General features: G+C 44.1%; 1 protein-coding gene across 1 annotated transcript in view; it reads right to left on the reverse strand.

The window, feature by feature from the left end:
* Positions 1–18,881, reverse strand: part of LAMB1 (laminin subunit beta 1) — a 76,699-nt gene extending 57,818 nt beyond the window's left edge. The window contains 7 exon segments of the mRNA NM_001206519.1: positions 2,047–2,110; positions 2,201–2,389; positions 10,587–10,660; positions 14,041–14,176; positions 17,442–17,617; positions 18,631–18,732; positions 18,863–18,881. Of these exon segments, the coding sequence (NP_001193448.1) occupies positions 2,047–2,110; positions 2,201–2,389; positions 10,587–10,660; positions 14,041–14,176; positions 17,442–17,617; positions 18,631–18,667 (676 nt within the window). The 5' untranslated portion in view covers positions 18,668–18,732; positions 18,863–18,881.
* Between the last annotated feature and the right edge of the window lie 2,591 nt (positions 18,882–21,472).

Below are 21,472 nucleotides of genomic sequence, written 5' to 3' on the forward strand. Positions count from 1 at the left end.
ACAGAATATACTGGAGCTAGAACTTAAACCCAGCTCTGTTGGACTCCAAAGCCCATTCTTTTAATTAGTGCACATTCTGCCTCCCAAGATCAAATTGTATTTTTGTGAGGACATAAGCATGGTTACTGAACAATGGAAAGCCCTCTGAACTAAGAGTCATAACAAGAACACTTAGGATCCGACATTAAATAGCCAAGTCACTTTGTGCATGTTAGTCCAACCCTCTAAGCCTCAGTTGACTCATCTGGAAAATGGAACTACAACCCTCATTGATCATATTAAGCAAGGTTGAGACCCATGATTTCCCCCAGGATTCTTTCTTTTCTTCTTCCTCTGACAATAAGAGCCCTGGCCAAGAGTTTGAGAACACACACAGCCACCAGCCAGAGAGGATTCCCAGCATCTCCTGCCGTGTAGCCAGGGGACTACTTTGGCCAATGGCGTGTGAACAAATGTGATGTATGGCTTCTAAGCCACTTGCCTTTTACTTGCCCCCTCTTGCAGGTTGGTACAAGGATAAGGTGAGGTTTTTCCAGGTCTCACCATGTGGGCACAGACTATAAGCCACAAGAAACTTGGGAACCTAGGTGATCTAATGGCTACAAGTGCCTGATTTAGCAATAAAAATACAAGGTGCTCAGTTACATTTGAATTTCAGATAAACAACTAATCATTTTGGTACAAATATGCCCCAAATACCACATGAGACATGGTTTTCCTCACCCACAAATATTGCATGAAATATGCTCATACTAGTCACAAATACTACAGGGGATATAGTTATGCTAAAAAATAGTTTATCATTTGTCTGAAAATTCATATTGAACAGGGTTTCAGCCTGTATTTTATCTGGTAAGACTGCTTGCTTGTGGCAGGTTGAAAAGTACTTTATCTGGAAATCCCTCTGGGTAATTCTGTAAGAGAGAAATAAACTTTTTTGTTTGAGATGCTGCATTTTGGGGGACACTTTGTTAGCAACATCCTAAAAGTGAAAGTGAAAATCACTCAGTTGTGTTCGACTCTTTGCAACCCTATGGACTATAGCCCACCAAGCTCCTCTGTCCATGGGATTCTCCAGGCAAGAATACTGGAGTGGGTTGCCATTCCCTTCTCCAGGGGATCTTCCCAGCCCAGGGTTTGAACCCAGGTCTCCTGCATTAAAGGCAGACTCTTTACCGACTGAGCTGCCAGGGAAGCTAACCTGTACCTTAATTATGCATGTGAGCTCTGTCATGTCTAACTCTTTGCAAACCCATGGGTTCCTCTGTCTATGGAATTTTCTAGGTAAGAATACTGGAGCAGGTTGCCATTTCCTTCTCCAGGGTCTCTTTCCAACCCAGGGATTGAACTCATGTCTCTTGTCTGCCTGCATTAGTAGGCAGACTGTTTACCAGGTGAGTCACCAGGGAAGCCTTAATTATACATATACATAATTATATACGTATACACATAATATATAGGATATATATTAATGTATCATACACACACACACACAAATATCATATATGACTTTCCAGTTGGTACTAGTGGTAAAGAACCTGCCTGCCAATTCAGGAGAACTTAAGAGCTTTGGGTTTGATCCCTGAGTCGGGAAGATTCCCTGGAAGAGGGCATGGCAATTCACTGCAGTATTCTTGTCTGGAGAATCCCATGGACAGAGAAGCCTGGTGGGTTACAGTCCACAGGGTCGCAAGGAGTCAGACATGACTGAAGAAATTTAGCACACATATGTTATTTTTATATACATATATACATACATACATACATATATATAACAAAAAAGTAAATAAAGTATTATATGACCAGCATAATGGTTTGAGGACTTATGACATCAACCTTTTACTCTTATCAAAATATGTTCCTGTCAGTGAGGACTTTGATTATTGCCAATTTCAAGAGCTTCTGGTAGAGCACTGCAGAGAAAGAAGGAAATGAAGAGGGTGGATTTAGCACTGAGTATTTAGATTCTGGGTAGCAGTGGTCTGGGTAAACTTTCTCCCATGATTGCTGTTTTCCATCCAAGCTTTTATTTGAAAACAGGCTTACTCTGTATCCTTGGACTGTAAGGATCTTCTATTCTGAAAGCAGGATCTAAAGCACGAAATATCACCTAAAAATAAACATAAGAGCAATTGATATTTTTGCTATGATCAAAAACTGGATTTGTAAATAGCATGGAAAATAAAAAGTATAAACAAACCTCTCCTTCCGTTGAGGGCTCAATGTCAGAATATCGGGAATCACAAATTATGTCGTCAACTTTCTTTATGGGGCCGGTGGAAATGCCGGGAAATGAGCTCTCACAGTCATAAGCAAAGTATCTGTATACACCCCAGGTTTTTCCAAAGTCAGACGACCGTTCTATCAGCATAGCAGCTGGACGGAATGTCTAAAGGCAGGGTAGAAGAGACTCACTGCATGCTTTTATTGGTTATCTATATTTTTTTAAATCCCAGAGGAAAATATCACTCAACTATGTACTACAAACCCTGACTGCATGTGGTTGGTATTTCACTGTGGCTGGATTTCAAATACTTCAAGCTGTTCCACGGAGCCTCTTCTTGCAGCAGTGTCGCACCTCTAAATACTGCACTTTCTCCCACCCTATTAGAGACTAGTAAGCTGTTTCTCTTTAGAAGCTGATTATAAACAGGCCTTAGTGCAGACAAGTTTTGGCACATTAAGCCACCATGCCCATGACGTGCAGCTGAGGTTGAGTGCTTGTTCCTTCATGCCATCATTTAATCATTCAGTAGATGTGTAACGACAGCTACTCAGTACCAGACATGGTCTAAGTGCTGTAACTCGTCCAATAAGGTCCAGGAATGTGTAGAAATCATTTGCAAAAATACCCATCACACTGTATAGTAGAGTCACATGCAGTGTGCTTTGGAAAAACAAGGGGAAGGAATTACTAATGCAAGAAGCTGGAGAACCCTGAAATTCCAGCTACACACCCCAAAGTAACTGAAAGCAGAGACTCAGATGACTCTCATACATAAACATTCAGAGCAGCATTATTCATAATCACCAACAAGTGAAAATCACTCAAGTGTCCATCAACGGATAATGGATACACGAAAGGTGATACACATAAGCAATGGACTATTATTACTCGGCAATAAACAGAACTGAAATTCAGATACTTCCTATGACACAGATGAACTCTGGAAACATTGCTAGGTGTGGTCACTCACCTAGAGCTAGACATCCTGGACTGTGAAGTCATGTGGGTCTTAGGAAACATGTCTCTGAACAAAGCTAGTGGAGGTGATGGAAATCCAGCTAAGCTATTTAAAATCTTAAAGATGACGCTGCTAAAGTGCTGCATGCAATATGCCAGCAAATTTGGAAAACTCAGCAACGGCCACAGGACTGGAAAAGGTCAGTTTTCATTCCAATACCAAAGAAAGGCAATGCCAAAGAAAGTTCAAATTACTGTAGATCTGTGTTCATTTCACATGGTAGCAACATAATGTTCAAAATCCTTCAAGCTAGGCTTCAGCAGTATGTGAACAGAGAAATTCCAGATGTACAAGCTAGATTTAGAAAAGCTATAGGAACCAGAGATCAAACTGCAAATATCTGATCATAGAGAAAGCAAGGGAATTCCAGAAAAGCATCTACTTCTGCTTCATTAACTAGACTAAAGACTTTGATTTTGTAGATCACAACAAACTGTGGAAAATTCTTCAAAAGATGGGAATACCAGACCACCTTACCTGTCTCCTGAGAAATCTGTATGCAGATCAAGAAGCAACAGTTAGAACTGAATGGACTGGTTCAAAATTAGAAAAGGAGTACGTCAAGGCTGTATATTGTCACCCAGCTTATTTAACTTATATGCAGAGTTTGTCATGCTAAATGCCAGGCTGAATGACTCACAAGCTGGAATTAAAATTGCTGGGAGAAATATCAACAACCTCAGATATGCAGATTGTACCATTCTAGTGGCAGAAAGTGAAGAGGAACTAAAGAGCTTCTTGATGGGGGTGAAAGAGGAGAGTAAAAAGTTGGCTTAAAACTCAACGTTCAAAAAACTAAGATCACGGCATCTGGTCCCATCACTTCATGGCAAATAATGGGGAAAAAGTGGAAACTGTGTCTGATTTTATTTGCTTTGGCTCCAAAAATCACTGCAGATGGTATGTGCAGCCACAAAATTAAAAGACGTTTGCTCCTTGGAAGAAAAGCTATGATAAACCTAGACAGCATATTAAAAAGCAGAGACATCATTTGGCCAACAAAGGTCCATCTAGTCAAAGCTATGGTTTTTCCAGTATTCATGTATGGATGTAAGAGTTGGGCTGTAAAAAAGGCTAAGCACCAAAGAATTGGTGCTTTCAAACTGTCATACTGGAGAAGACTCTTGAGAGTCCCTTAGACAGCAGGAGATCAAACCAGTCAATCCTAAAGGAAATCAACCTTCCATGTTCACTGGAAGCACTGATGTTGAAGCACCATTACTTTGGCCACCTGATATGAACAGCCAACTCGTTGGAAAAGACCCTAATGTTGGGAAAGATTGATGGCAAGAAGAGAAGGGGGCAACAGAGAATAGATGGTTGGATGGCATCACCAACTCAATGGATATGAGTTTGAGCAAAGTCTGGGAAATAGTGGAGGACAGGGAAGCCAGTGTGCTGCAGTCCATGGGGTCGCAACAAGTTGGACATAGCTGCTGAACAATAACAAGGGTCTTTAAAAGGGTAACTATGGCAAATGGATGGGGAAACAGTGGAAACAGTGACAGACTTTATTTTCGTGGGCTCCAAAATCACTACAGATGGTGACTGCAGCCATGAAATTAAAAGACGCTTACTCCTTGGAAGAGAAGCTTTGACCAACCTAGACAGCATATTAAAAAGCAGAGACATTACTTTGCCAACAAAGGTTCATCTAGTCAAAGCTATGGTTTTTCCAGTAGTCATGTATGGATGTGAGAGCTAGACTATAAAGAAAGCTGAGCACCAAAGAATTGATGCTTTTGAACTGTGGTATTGGAAGAGACTCTTGAGAGTTCCTTGGACTGCAAGGAGATCCAACCAGTCCATCCTAAAGGAAATCATTCCTGAATAGTCATTGGAAGGACTGATGCTGAAGCTGAAAATTCAATACTTTGGCCACCTGATGTGACTAACTGACTCATTTGAAAAGACCCTGATGCTGGGAAAGATTGAAGGCATGAGGAGAAGAGGAAGACAGAGGATGAGATGGTTGGATGGCATCACCTACTCAATGGACATGAGTTTGAGTAAGCTAAGGGAGTTGGCAATGGACAGGGAGGCCTGGCGTGCTGCAGTCCATGGGGTTACAAAGAGTCGGACACAACTGAGCGACTGAACTGAACTGAAAGTAAAATGAGGTCATTGGAGTGGGCCCTAATCCCATATGACTGATGTCTTTAAAGAAGAAGATATATTAGGACATAGACAGGTACAGAGGTAAAGACCCAGGGAGAAGACAGTCATGTACAAAGCCAAGGAGGGAAAGAGGCCACGGAAGAAACCACCTCTACTGACACCTTCATCGCAGACTACATGCCTCCAGAACTCTGAGAAATACATTTCTGTTGTTTAAGTCACCCAGTCTGTGCAGTTTGCTACGGCAGTCCTAGCACACTAACACACCTTCCCAACACATCTGTCTGACAGATGAGGAAATGAAGGCTCAGAGAGATCACCTAACTCGCCAGCTATTCGCAGAGAGGCTTCAATTGAGGCTGAGTGAAGACCTATCAAATCCAGGCTGAATGAAGATCTTTTCTGCCTCTGGTTTCTGGTGTAATAGCAGCCTGAAAAATGGATGTCAGAAGGAGGAAAAGGACAAGAATTCTGGAAACAAGCAGGACGCAGATATAGGAGGTTGTGGTGAACAGGGACAACTGGAAATATGAGATGAAACAAAATGAACTCTAAGAATAAGCAAATGCTTCAACAGTGATGAATGAAAGGTAAGCTGACTCAGCCAACAGAATCTGAACAAAGGCACTTCTGAATTCCAACCAGTGCTTGACTCATAGAGAACAACTGTTGGGTGTTAGATAGGCTTGAGGACGTATTGGACAACACAGGGAATATAGCCAATATTTTGTAATAACTGTTACTGGAGAGTGACCTTTAAAAATTATATAAAAATGAAAATTTTTTTCAGAGAGATCAAATGTTGCAGGCCAAGATGACCAAGAACTTGAACATATCATATCATAAAAAACACTTCATATCATAAAAAAATAAATAAAATCTGGGTGACAACTTGATAGAAATCTGGGTGACAACTGAAGTGAAAAGCAGTACATGCCCAGATCTCCTCACACCTTCCTTAATAATCTTGACGGTCTTTCTCACTGATAAAAGGAGACAAGGATAAGGAAATGGAAAGTCATATTTTGATAGATTCTTTGGCTTATGCATTTACTAGTTGTTCAGGCTTAATTTATTTTTTACCTATTCAGAAATATAAGGAAATAATACTTTATATTAAACCTGAGAGAGTATTAGGCTAAGAATTTTAAAATAAGGGGGAAAAAACCCCAATAACTAACTGAACCATGGCAAACCCTCCCACGGGACACACCTCCTGGGTGGTGACACCTGGAGAGAGACTAGCCTGATGTCTCTATGTTGCAAGGGAGCCTTACAGCTATCCTGGCTGTGCTTCCTTATTCCTCCCTTCTGGAACCTTCCAAGTCCCAAAAGGCCAAATTCCTGTGAGGTTAGGAAGCTGCTGGAAACCAGGACAATGCATTTTACCTACAGAAGGGAAGTCTCTCTATGCTGTTTGCTGAGTCATTGACCTTCTCAGGCCTTACATTGCTGCGTGGCTGTTTCTGAATTTATACTAAATAAAAAAGCTGTGAGCTTGGAAATGTCTGGCTATGTACAAAAACAGACTGTCAATATGCTAACTAGATTATGCAAGCCTAAGAAAATCCAATCCAGTTAGTAAGCATCTATCTGCCTGAAAACATTCTCATATAATCCAGCAGTCCCAAGCCTGGGCCTGTATCCAGACTATAATTCAAAAAGATGTTCACATCAGCACTATTTATAATAACCAAGACATGAGACAACCTAAATGTCAGTCTACAGACGAATGGATAAAGAAGATGTGGTACATATATACAATGGAATGCTACTTAGCCATAAAAAGAATGAAAGAATGCCATTTGTAGCAACACAGATGGACCTAGAGGTTATCATACTAAGTGAAACAGAGAAAGACAAATACCATATGATATCCCTTACACAGTTAAGTCCCCTACATATGAACTTTCAAGTTCGGAATTTTCAAAGATGTGAACATGTTACTACCCAGACATCACTGGATCTTTTTTCTTCAAGAGAGTAGATAGAATTGGATCCAGCAAGGAACCAGAACCTGTGCCATCAACATCAGGCGTGGGTGAAATCCCAGCTTGCCCTCCGTCTTCCTTGTTGATGACCCTTTAGCTCTACCATCTCCCACCTCCTTTCCCTCCTCCAGTTGGTAACTCTTCTCGCTGTTCCCTTGATGCCAGCCCCCAGATGTCAACTGTTGCACTGTACTACTGTACTTTCCAAACTATTGTAAGATTAAAAATGTTTTCTTTATTTTTTGTGTTGGCTTGTTCTTTTATGTATCATTTGTGTGAAAAGTATGATACACCAATTATAGTACAGTACTACACAGCTGATTGTGTTAATTAGGTACCTAGGCTAACTTTGTCGGTCTTACGAATAAACTGGACCTATGAACTCTCAAAACAGAACTTGTTGGTACATATGTGACTTACTGTATGAAATTTAAAATATGACACAAATGAACATATCTATGAAACAGACTCACAGATATAGAGAACAGACTTTTGGATGCCAAGGGGGTAGGGATAAATTGGGAGTTTGGGATTAGCAGATGTAGCTTTTATATGGGCTTCCCTGGTAGCTCAGCTTTCCTGGTAGCTCAGACAGTAAAGAATCTGCCTGCAGTGTAGGAGACTCAGGTTCGATTGCTGGGTTGGGAAGATCCCCTGGAGAAGGGAATGGTAACCCACTCCAGTATTCTTGCCTGGAGAATTCCATGGACAGTGAAGCCTGGCAGTCTATAGTCCATGAAGTCACAAAGAGTCAGACACAACTGAGTGACTAACACTTTCACTGTCACACTTTCTGGTGGCTCAGAAGGTAAAGAATCTGCCTGCAGTACAGAAGACCCAGGTTCAATCCCTGGGTCAGGAAGGTGCCAGTGGAAAAGGGAAATGCTACCCAAATAAATAAGGTTCTACTATATAGCACTGGGAACTATATTCAATATTCCACAATAAACCATAATGGAAAAGAATATGGAAAAGAATGTGTATATATATGTATATACATATATATATACCTGAGTCATTTGTTGCATAGCACAACATTGTAAATCAACTATAGCTGAATAAAATAAATTAAAAAAAAAAAGAAACACACTCTTCATCCTCATCCCCTTCCTGTCTTCACCACTCTTAATGGTATCAGCAGCCTCCAGGTTCCCCAGCTCGGACATCTCAGGAATCTTTGATTCATCCCTTTCCTAACCCTGCCTTCTGCTCTTCTGCTTCTAATCTTTCTTCAGTTCATGGTTCAACCTTTGACTCCCTTAACAAACAGAGGCTCCTCCTCTGGGTAATGACTCAAAGTTAGCAGTCGCAGAGGGTAGCAGAGTATGGCAGCAAGGGGTGATGTATGATTAGAAAAAGCTCACCACGTCAGACTGCCAGGACGCCAGTTACAGGAGGTGGCTCCCTCCTAGTTGAGAACCACAGCCCTGCCTAAGTCAGCTCCCCCTTACCGCGGACCTTGAGAGCCCCTGCCTCTATGCCTTCTCTTCTCCATGCCTCAGGCCCTCCTTTGCTTTTCCTCTTGGCTCCCTCATTTCCTGAAACACAGGTCTCATTTCCTGTCCATGGCTCCCCATCTCCTATAAAGTTCACACTCCTCAGGAAGGAAGCAAGGTCCTTCTGGCTATAGTCTTACTTCCTGTTGGTCCCCTCACTGGCCCAAGTGTAGACATTCAAGGCATGTCTACATAGTACATGCTGAACAAACTCTGTCCAAACTGTCCCACAGACAGAGAGAGAGAGAAGGCCTTTTCCTCTGTCAAGAAGGCCTTTTCTTCTACCTCTTCCTCCTAAAATCCTGCTCACTCTTCCTGACCCAGGTCAAGCGCAATCACAGTCCTCTCCTTGTAAAGCTTTCTCCTTTATTCCAGGCTAAAATGAATCTCCCCATCCTCCATGCTGATGTACATTATCCGAACTTCTGCTATAGCAGTGAACACACCTTGCCTTGTATCGAGTTATTTGCAAGTACACCTTCTTCCCAGGTGGCACTAGTGGTAAAGAACCCACTTGCCAATTCAGGAAAACGGGTTCAATCCCTGGGTTGGGAAGATTCTCCTGAAGGAGGGCAGGGCAACCCACTCCAGTATTCTTGCCTGGAAAATTCCATGGACAGAGGAGCCTGGTGGGCTACAGTCCACGGGGTTGCAAACAATCAGACACAACTGAGCAACTGAACAACAGGCAGACAACATCTGAGGCTGAGTCTTAATTCTAACTGCCAGGTTGAGCTCATGGCCAATGAAGAAACAAAGTGGTTTAGAGAAAGTCCTCCCCCGCCTCACAGGAGTAGGTGTCACAGTGTAAACCTTCCCCCTACCTTTTCTCCAAGCAGCAAGAGTGGGTTCCTGGGGAGAAGCAAGGGGATGAACCCAGGCCTGGGGACAGGTAGCCCAGCATCTCCCCTAGTCACATTGACCTCAATGCCCACCCCTGACCCTAGGCCTCCCCGGTTCATGCAGAGGACACAAGCAAGACTTTAGTGGTTACCTGCCCACATGGTAAATCAAATCTACCCTGGGCACCTTTTCTAAAACCTGCAAGGGTAGAGATAAGGCCCCCATGCCCAACAGAAAACGATTCAAAAGTGATTTTAATCTGAGAAGCAATAAGTAAATTATGGGTTTTGTGTGCACCAACATGTACTTTAAGCCATATGAAGCCTGTCATTTCCAGGCAGCTGCTTAAGAAGAAACAAAGAGACTTTGTACAGGGCCATTCCTTAGTCCTGGAGTCATTTTACATCTCTCAAAGAAAAAGGATGGGAAAAACATCCTCACTGAAGAAAGCAGGCACATTTCTTAAAGAACTGTAAAACCGTTCCCACAAATTTTGCAAAACCTTGAAAACTAAAGATAACACACTTCCTTTCCAGTTACCAAAGTCAGCATTAAAACATCAACCCAAGGGGGTAGGGATTTATTCTCCAGATGTTTTACTGTGGTTTGGGAGTGAGTCAAAGCTGTCTCTTTCCATGGGGAAATTAACAGATATCTAATTAAAAGTTTACAGTCGAATCATAGAACAGTGGCTCTCTCTACTTATTGCCACAAAGATAGAGTATCTGTTAAGTGTAGTTATCCATGCCCATGTTTAAAAGCTGCTCAATTATCCTAATTTATAGCAACAATAATGTTTAGGTTCCCACTTAGCCCAACTCACAACAGCCATCCATTCTGAAAGGGGGAATTACACAATGCTCTCATTTCTGAGAAAGAGAAGGATTCCTTACCTTGAAGGTCATGATGAGATGAGTGAAATGAAATTCTGCTTCCAAATCCAGTTGGATAGTGACATTCTCCACGCCTATAGGATATTTTTAAAAAAGACAAAAGGAAATAGCAAGGTAAACAAGAACATCTGTGAACAATTGAGTCTATTTTCTTCAACTATCTTTATGCTCCTCATAGAAATTCTCTCTGCAGTCCACCTTAATCTGAAGATAAGATAATAACAATAACGCCCTGACTTGATTGAGGTGATAAAGCACATCTCAGAATGACTCTTTGGTTGGTCATAAATCATTCTGGAGTTCAACGTATTGAATGTGCTCCATGGAACAAGACATCTGGCAGAAGGCCTTTTTAGTTGCTGTCAAGAAAGACATCCTTTGCTTAGTAAAAACTAAAAGTCTTTCCAACTCTCTAAGCCAAGGGACTCTCAAAGGGGAAACGAGAGGGGGCATTTCCTGTGCACAGTAGGGGTTCAGCTCTGCAGTCTAAAGCACAGGGACACAATCCAGTCGAAACACAAATATTCCTTTTTGTTTCTATGCAGCAGCAAAGAAAACAGGAGTCCATCATGAATGTGAGTTACGCTCCAATTTAGAAAAACCTATCCCCGTTGGAGAAGCCTTTGGGTGCATTGCCACAATGGAGAAATAATGCCAAAGAGACAAAGAATGGGTCAAATAAATAAACTGCCCCAGAACAAATACTAACATCTTCCCTTTCAGGGGAAAGCCTGAACAAACAAATGAGCCTTTGCACTATGCCCTGGGGGTCAAGTCATCCCACTTTAAAAGGCTAAAAAGGCCACTGGAATTCCAGGGATGGAAAGCACCTCCTCCACAATCCCCTGGGCCCTCGAGCCTGCCTGTTTGGTAAAGGAGACCTTTCCAGGTTTCTTGTGCTCCAGAGAGCTTTTGGGGGTTCAGCTTCCGGAGCAAGAGAGGTCTTAAATGCAGAAAGACAGGAATGTGTCAGAATGAATCATGTCACAGGCTGGTGTATTTTCAGGAAATCAGTAAGACTTTTGAAATAAACTCTCCCACTGGAAAACAGCCAAGTCAATTGGGGGTGGGGGTGGGGGAGGGAGGGAAAGTAGTCACTGGAACGGATATGAGTTAGTTGGAATGTTAAAGAAAAACAGTATCGTCATGCTAACTAACCTTATCTAACTTCTGAAAAAGAACCATATTACAAACCTTATCTAACTTCTGAAAAAGAGCCATATTACAAACCGACTCTCAAGGTTTCTTTCTGAGCAACATGTTAGCTAAGCAACTGTCCGTCTCTCCCTTCCCAGGCTTTTAAGTACCTGAACTATTTGTTTAAAATGAAGAGATAACGAAATAATGTAAAGTCAGAGCAAGACTAGGACCAGTTCTGTAACATAAGAATGTATCTGCTGATGTGGGCTTGAAAAGCACATTCCATTTTAGATTCCTAACCTGATAAAGTGCTACAGGTTTTTTTTTTTTTAATATGGGAAGAAAAATCCATGGAGAAAAGAACCAAGATCATTCTTCTATGGTGTATGGTGTATGGTCAGACCTGGGAATAAAGCATGAGGGCTAAGTTAAAAGCAGTTGCACATTCCAAGCCCGTTTCTGGGCCTGAGCACTGATAATTTAATGCATCATGTAAAGCTCAACTTGGATAAAACACACAGAAAATAGATAAAAATCACATTCATCAAGAAACTTCAATTGTGAACTATCAGACAGCAGAGAGATGATAGGAGACAGTAACAATCCGTCTGACTTTCTAAAGACGAAGTTCCATCCATCTAATCCTATCTAATCTCTTATAACAGAGACAGAGCTCTCAAGACTCTTGGTTTGAAAATCCCTTCTTTCGGGCCTTTGTCCTCTCTTGTCCCACAAACTCAGAGTTGTGGAAACTGATTAACACCTGACGTAACCAAGAAAAACCCTCCTCGAGAACTACAGAATTTGATGAACTATTTTACTGTCTGTATCAAGTATTAACTTGATACTGATGTTGAGGCACCCTTCTGTCTTTTTTTTGGCCGCACCGCACTGCACCTAGTTAGCAGGGATGTTAGTTCCCTGACTAGGGACTGAACCCTGTGCCATCAGCAGTGAAACCGTGGAGTCCTAACCACTGGACTGCAGGGGAATTCCCAAGGCATCCTTCTAATTGTCTTTTGGTCTCACTGGAAAAATGTGGACAGTGAGATAGGTCCCAAACTTGTAATCAGATCTATGCTATTTCACAAGTCCCCTGTGACTCAAGTGCCGACTTACAGAAACTTCTCTTTTACCCCGAACTCTCAACTTAGATACCCTCCTATAATAATTAACAAGGCTTTAACTGATAAATTGCTTTTTGACATCTAATCTATCTCAATCAAGCTGATAACCAATGGAGTCCCAAAGCTTACCAATGAATAATCAACCTTCCCTAGAAATCAATAGTAGAAAGCATGCACAATTTCATAATCAATTAGAAATAAGTCTATGAAGAGACTTCCTCCTGGGAATTCCCTGGCGGTAGAGTGGTTAGGACTCCATGCTTCTGCTGCAGGGGGGCCCAGGTTTGATCCCTGGTCGAGAATTGGATCTTGAAAGCCTTGTGGCGCAAAAAAATGCTTCCTTTTTACAGACTGATAAATAACTGCAAAGCACCCCAAAGCTTCCTGAGCATAGAATACATAATAAAGGGATCTAGTAGTGCCCAGGCTTCCTCTGGCCAAGCTTAGATTCACTTCTTTGAGAGTCCTTTCTAATAAATGCTTTTTTAAAAAAGATATAAAGTTAACTCATTATTAACAACACATTAACTCTACTGTTAGTTGCCAAATTTCAGCATTTGACTTGGAAACAAATGCAAAACTAAGTTCAGCTTAGTTGCAGCACAATAGTAACATCATATTGGATGAATTTATTAAATCCCAACCCAAATGGCAAAGAAAGGAAAAAGGGTTGGATTCACACACTCATTAGAAAAGTTGACTTAGGGTCATCATCCATGTTGAGTGTCTGAGAAATTATGTCTAGTGTGTATTCATAGTACTATTACTAAATGTTCTCTAGATGGAGGAAGGTGGTGGGCGCTGATTTTGCCCTTTCTTTTGGGATTGATCAAAATGAAAGATGGCTGTTTTGCAGAAGGATAAGGGCCTGAGTGGGGCAAGGCCTTCCCATGCCCTCCCCAGACTGCCCCAGCACATTGCCACACTCCCCAAGGGCCCCTCAGGATGAAGACTACGAAATCCTCCTTTGGTTTCACATGAAAGACTTCTTTCTTACAGGAAGTGCATACTTTAAGAAGAAGGATCAGATTTTACCAAGAGAAGTCAGTGCTCTGGGCAGTAAATCTGTCGAAGGCCATAATTCCAGGATAGGGAAACCAATCGTAATTACAAACACCCAGGCGCCTGTAAACACTTTCCAGGTAACCAATCACACTCCATGGAAGTTATTCCCACACCACACATACCATTTTCGGATTGCCACCAGATCTTAAGGCGGTTTGGAGCAAATGTCGTGACCACATTTTCAATGAGATGACTGTCAGGGTTGAGGGTTTCATGATAAGGATCTTGTGAATTGCATATGAAGCATTTTTTGTCCTCCTGAAAGCAAAGATAGTTTCACGAGTCTGGGAAGCAATCACACACTCACATGCACACCAAAAATCAAGTCCACAATACAAAAATCAAACCTACTTTCTTCAAGAAAAACGAATGTGCCAAAATTACTTAAATGACCTAGCACATGTCTTTCACTTTTTAACTTAACGGAGTATGATATACTCCTGAAATTTTCCTCTTCTCTAGCAAATTCAAGGTCAAAAGTAAAAGAAGGCATTGTTTCCACAAGCTATTAATTTAATCAAAATGAAATTTCTAGGCTTAAGCCTTAATCTCAATGAATAGCTGGAAAAGCTTACTCTTGAGGCAAAATGCAGAGGAGGTTTTAGAGAATTTTTGCTGACATAAAGCAAACTGAAAATAAAAAGAGAACAATTCAACTGGCTTGATTTTCCAAAACCTATATAAGGCAGAAACCAAGTATTCAGTTCAGTTCAGTTGCTCAGTCGTGTCCGATTCTGCGACCCCATGAATCACAGCACGCCAGGCCTCCCTGTCCATCACCAACTCCCGGAGTTCACTCAGACTCATGTCCATCGAGTCAGTGATGCCATCCAGCCATCTCATCCCTGTCGTCCCCTTCTCCTCTTGCCCCCAATCCCTCCCAGCATCAGAGTCTTTTCCAACGAGTCAACTCTTTGCATGAAGTGGCCAAAGTACTGGAGTTTCAGCTTTAGCGTCATTCCCTCCAAAGAAATCCCAGGGCTGATCTCCTTCAGAATGGACTGGTTGGATCTCCTTGCAGTCCAAGGGACTCTCAAGAGTCTTCTCCAACACCACAGTTCATTAGTCAGATATATTTAAGAAGCTTTGGGAACGACAGATTAAGACTTCTTAGCTTCTCCCCTGCCCCGACAGCGAATTCGTGGCAGCAGCATGCAGGCTAGCTCACAAACTGCTCAGAATATCCAGGAAGGGGACACCAGGCTGCCCTGTCAAGTTGGGAGCACTGACAACTGGGACCAAGTCAAAGAATGCCAAGGACCTGAACTGAAAAATCTACCACTACTTTCAGTTTTAGAGCAGCTTTAAACTCCTGGCTTAACATTTGCCTTCTACCTAAAATGTGAGCCACGGCCAAAACAGCCTTCTTTGCACTCCATCATGGTGAATTGTAAACAGCAGCATCACTTAATGGTTCTCTTTTCCACATGAGGCTGGGCTCTCTACCCAAGTTTTTCTGAACTGCTTATTAGGTCTGAAAATGATGCCGAGGCAGAAATCTGTTGAGACCCCACACACATCTTACAAACAACATTTAACACATTATCCACCTATGGATTTTTGCAGAAAGTAATGCCTGTGGTTGGCAATTTGTTACGTAAGTGAATACTGAAACACTCCTGTCAATAATGTTTGGGTAATGAAGGATGGATTAATATGTCTCTGGTCCTCCGGTCAGCAAGTCATTAAGCAAAGGTGATATCCTTGTAAGGACAGTATCAACCTACGATACTGCATTTGTATGTATTTAGCTAGCTATTAGTTATCACCTTCTTCCCAAAGGGATTTTAAGACTGGCAAGATATACTAACTAGAAAACAGAAACCAGAAATCAGGAATACAGGGGAACCCTGGACACAATAATTCTGATTCCTGCCTCAAGTTTTACACCTGTTCAATGTTTGAGAGAATTACATGCCCAGTTCCTTTCTCTAGGCTCTGTATCTGAAGCATAGCATGCCTCCATGTGTGCTCGGTCATGTCTGACTCTTTGCAACCCCATGGACTATAGCCTGCCAGGTTTCTCTGTCCATGGGATTTTCCAGGCAAGAATACTGGAGTGAGTTGCCATTTCCTCCTCCCGGGGATCTTCCCGACCCAGGTATGGAATCCATGTCTCCTGCACTGAAGAAAGATTCTTTATCACTGAGCCACTGGGAAGCCCTGATATCTGAAAAGCGCCCCACAATTTCATGGCTAATCATACAAACTAGAGAGTCTGGCTCTACTTGCTTTTAGACAAACAGTCCAATTCTCATTCTGGTCAAAGCAGGATCTGGTGGATTTTTCAGGATCTGGTAATTCATTTACAGGATGTCCTGGCCTTGGAGGTAAATGTTAGCATAATATTTTAGGTGAAATTTACATGCTAATGTTAAAAAAGGTAACATCAACTGCTTTTGGTGACTTGTAGTCAAGGAAACTAATACCAGAGAACAATTACCAGAACTTTAAAAAAGTGTAATTATAGCCTCCCTTCTAATCAGGAGGAAGCAGTCTAGACATCTCTGTATAAACCTGGAAGCAAATAAGTGGAATCTACTTTACCACATTCCTTTGGTTTAATTTATCAGGTTTTCAGAAAGGGCTCTCTTTCTGTTTTTTAAAAGTGACTCCATTTGAAGGCATCTGCATGCAAACCACAGAATATCCCGTCCCTCTCCTGAAGGGCAGATCTACATGTAGGGGGAGTGACCAAATTTAGAGCAATTGACTTGGAACTTACCCTGTACAGGAGCCTAAACTCTTATGTTTGCTTTACAGGCCAGAGATATCAGTCTCTTAAAAAAATCAAGGAAATGGATTCTGATTCTGGGTAGTTTATGCTTTGTACCTTCTTTCAAAATTAGTCTTATTAAAAATGTGACCTTTGAAATCTACGATCTGGATCCACTTTTAGAAACAGAAAACACTCTGAAATTTCATTTTGGTCTTCCTCTATCAGGGTACCATGGCAACCAGGGCATTTTGAAAAAGCAAGCATCTGATCTTGATAGCTAATGGAGGTGGATGGGAGCAGCACCAAATGAGGAGAGCAAAACATTGGAGTGCTTTTCTCCATGATTGGAGTGACCTTGCAAGGTATTTGCTAGGGCTGGAATACCCTTTATCCAAGTGAAAGACTTGGGGAAAACCCAAGATCACCACTCAGTATATAAAAAATGAAGAGGACAAACCACCTTTTACATACATTTTCCAAAGAGGAAAGATTGAAAAACAAAATTAAAAAAAAAAACAACAACAAAAAAACATGGGCTTTTGGAGACCCTGGGTCAGGGCTTGCGCACGGGCCCTAAGATCTGTCTGCAGCTCTGCCTTTCTATACAGTGGCGGCAGGAAACGTTTGGCGGATGCAACTGTGCAAACTGAGATGAGGGAAAAGGGTGAGCTACCAGCCTGATCCCGGGACTCCCTGACTGCCGAGCTTCCTATCCGGATAGCTGGCAGGATATGGAGTCTCCTAGGCCTTCCCCTTCGGTGGGGACTGGAAGAGGTGTGCGCGGAGCCATCTCTCTGCCCTCACCTGGAGGTGGCTGACGATACAGTAAGGCTCGGGTTTGTGCAGCCCGCAGGTCGAGGTCACTGAGAGCTTCTGCGCTCGGCCGATGAGAAGGTCGCCTGTGGCCGGGTAGCAGCTGCCCTCAGCGCAGCCGTAGCTGAAATCGGGTTCTTGAGCGCTCACTCCGACTCCGCACAGGGCTGTGGAAGGGGCAGGCGGACAGCGTAGGGCACAAGCAGGGAGCGGGCCCATGCAAAGAGAATAAGCAGGGGGCGGAGACAGAGTAGATTCGGGGAAAAAAGCAAGATACACAGGAAAGAGACACAATGGAGTGAGGCCGGGAAGGCAGAACGTGGAGAGAAGGATTCAGAAAGAAACAGATACAGCAGGTTTGTCCAGTAACTGAGAGCATCACTCCTAGGAAGCCCACCTACTCTCGCGCCCACCCTGATCAGCCCTGGGAAGCAGCTCCGGTCACTACGAGGTTCCTGGACCCGGACGCAGGCGGCCAAACGCCGCACACCCACTAGTATGTGAACTCGCACGCACACGGTAGCCTGTGCATCCTTGGGTGACAGTGCAAGTGTGTGCGTGGAAATTTGTAAGCGTGGGGACGCGTGAGTGTGTGTGCCCACACACTCGGAGGTCGCCTACGCTTCGCCGGGGACGGGGGATCATGGGGTTCGCGGGGAACACCACTGTCCCGAACAAGGGGCGAGTGGTCAATCCCTGAGGCTTTTGACTGGCTTCAGCGATTCGTCATTCCAGAGAAGCTCCCGATCTAGCTGTTTCTGGCGCCATCCGGGGGCAAACAGCGATGGTTAATTAAAGCCACATGGCCCCAATTTGTTCCCAGGATGAAGCCTGCACTCAGCTCAGGCACTCTCCCGGATGGGCTTCTGAGGAGCCCTCGCAGCCTGACCCCAGAGCCCAGGAAGCCTGACCCCAGAGATGGAGAGTCCCACCGAAAAAGGGCCGGAGACGCAAAGCCCAGAGCGGGAGCTGCGGGAGCACCCGGAGCTCTGGGCACAAACACCCCAGGATGCGGTCCCCGGCCACCACCGAGGGCGCTGGCGATTAATCCCAAAGCAGATTTCTATCAAGTCCCTCTTCCCACAGGCTTCCCCCAAAGCTGAGTCCAACGGTTTGGTTATTCTTCCTCCAAGCCCACCCCTTCACACACACACCCCGCGCCCCTTTTCCTCTGAATTACCTAAGAAACTGAACGCGAACACCTGGAGCCGCCCCATGTCCAGTCCCTGCAGCCCAGGGGACACGGCCACCGAGCCGCCGGCTGTTTTCCCAGTCTTCTTTTCTAGAGAGGTGGAGAGAAAAAGGCAAATATTCAGAGAAGAGGGGGCCCTCGCGTTTCCTGCCGCTCCCACGGAAGCGAAGGGTGGGAGGGTGGGGAGGAAAACATCGCGCCGCCACTGTGTCCTGCTCACCCGGCGGGACGAGCGCTCTCTCGGCGCCTGGCAGCCCCTGAGCCCAAAGAAGGGAATTAGAAAGTTTCGCCCTGGGAGGAACCAAGGGAGGCGCCTCTGCTCATGCGCACACGCGGAGTCAGGTCGGAGGGGGCCGGGCGGCCCCTGCTTGGCGGGGAGGGGGTGAGGTTCAGGTCCCACCCTCCCTCCGCCCCTCCTTTGTTTTAAGGCTGCATCTGCTGATGCGATGGGGTAGTAGGTCTTCCAGTTCCGTGCGGGGCTGCTGGGAGACCGCCGGGTGCGTGTCCTGAGCGGTGCGCTGGGGTGCCCGAGGCGTTCGGGCGGGTCTGGGAGGTAGGTGTTCAAATCGCCTGGCGGGCGAGGGGGCTGGTCAGGACCTACCGCTCGCTCCTGCATTTACATTTATAAGGAGTGAGTCACGAAGAGGTGCCCAAGGCTGTAAACTCTAGCGCTAGGCGTGGGCTGGTTAACCCTTTAGAAAGAGGGTCACCTGGCAGGTTGTTTCCGAGAAAGCGGGGAAGCCCCCTGTCCTGCTGAACCCGGACTCGGCGCGACCTCGGATGTCTTCATTCCAAGGAAGCAAAGTGCTCTTCGCTCTGCTGCCTTTGCGCACCAACTCAGGACCTGCCTGGGGGACCTGCAACCCAGGTGGCCACAGCATTGAATTACCCATCTATTTGTTTTTTTAAAATCGACTTTTAAATCCAAATCCAGACGTAAGGTGCGAATTCAGGTAACTTCTCGAACAACGTTGTAGGGTAGTTTATTGACACTTTTCTTCATCTCACCGTGAGAGGAAGTCTCTCGAGACACACTTAACAATCTCCACAAAAGCACAACCTCGCAGATTCTCGGGAGGAATAACATGGCGTACAAATGCTGGGGTGGAAGAGAGGGCCTCTGATGTCCGGTCTCTAGCAGCCCTGAATGTGACCTGTCTGGTTAAATAAGGCGTAAATACACCCTCACCCAGCTCCTGGGAGTAGAGGGGGGAACAGAAGCCGGTGGTGTCATTTTGTGTCCCCCTTTCGGTAAACTAGCCCAGTTCTGCTGCCTTAGCAATGACTGGAATCAAAGCTTGAGCTTTCTTTAGTCCTCTGGGCAAAAGTGCCCCCTGAAATGAGGGGAGTATGTTAGTTGTTAGTCCAGTCAAGAGATTTTACTTTCTAATTAATCACCCCAGCAGAAGGGTTTAAGTGGCCAGTTGGTCAGCTTTTAACTTGGTTGAAATGAAATAGGGCCCTGGGAAGTTTAATCATTAGACCATAGAGTAAGTTGCTTTGTGAGTTTATCTACATCCTTTTCCACTGAGGGAGTGGGGGAGCCTTAGGTTGTGGTGATACATTAATTATTCACCAAATCAGCACTTTGCCCTGCTTGTAGCCTCTGGAGATTTCTGCCTCTACGTGATGCTCAGGATCCCTGGTGCTTTCTGAGCAGCCCTGAGCACCCAGACAGCTAGTCCTCTTGTGAAGGTCTAATATTGTGATGGAGGGTCTTCAGAACTTAAAAAGATTCACAGGTAAATGCCTTCTCCCTTTGTGGAACTTTGGATACCCTGGGCCAAAGTTGCTTATTAGTTTTTCATTCGTAGGAACTGCAGGCATCTCTGGTTCTGCCTCTTCTGGGAGCCCTCCTTGTTACTTGGTGGTTCTATCTGTCACTGGTCAGTGTCCTCTGCTAGAGGGCAGACACCTTCAACACTCCTCTAAAGCCCCCCCGTGCTCCTTACTACTTCACTTTCAGTAGGAAACTTACCTTTACTCAAAAAAATAGATTTGTTGGGTTTTGTTTGTTTTTGCAGGCATATATTCTGACCACTCGATCTATGAATGTGTCTGTCTTCATTCTCACTTTTATCTTTTGTGCTTCTGCCCTGGAAAGTGTGTCCTGCTCTCACTTCCTGAGAGCAATGCTCTTTCACACACAAACCTGCTCAAGTCCCCCATTTTAAAGGCAAACAAAAAGAAAACCAAGAAGCTTTATTCTGCACACCCTCTACTCCATTCCTCCCTTTGACTTCATAGCCCACCTTCTTGAAAGGATAGTCTGCACCCTTGTTTCCTCCTGGCTTCTCCTCTATCCCATTGGAAAGCAGCTCTCATTTCCATCCTCTAATTGCCAAATGCAATGGATGTTCTCTGTATTTGATTACTATGTGGCATGATTCCTCATGATTCCTCCCTTCTTGAGACCTTTCCTTGGCTTCCAGGACACGATTCTCTCTTAAAAAGTCCCACAGGACTTCAGTTCCCCACTCTTCCATTTCTCTCTGCCTTCTCTGATCCCTTACGCATTAAGCTTCTTTTCCAGCTGATTTCCTCTCTACTCACTATAATCCACATCCCTGGGCTCTACCACCTTGACTTGCTATTCCCCACATCGATAACTCTAACATATACCCTGCTTGGAATTTATACCCAGTTTCTAACAGCTTATTGAATATCACTACTTTATGACTATAGACACATGGGCTACAAAACTGAACTCATCGCTCCACCCATCTCTTCTGTTTCTAGTTGCAGTTACTTGTACCTTGATTTCCCCCCCTTAGCTCATACAGAATCATACAGAAACTGTATGATTCGCAGACCCAATACAAAATGAAAA

Source organism: Bos taurus, chromosome 4 (assembly GCF_002263795.3).
Source record: "Bos taurus isolate L1 Dominette 01449 registration number 42190680 breed Hereford chromosome 4, ARS-UCD2.0, whole genome shotgun sequence".
NCBI lineage: Eukaryota > Metazoa > Chordata > Mammalia > Artiodactyla > Bovidae > Bos > Bos taurus.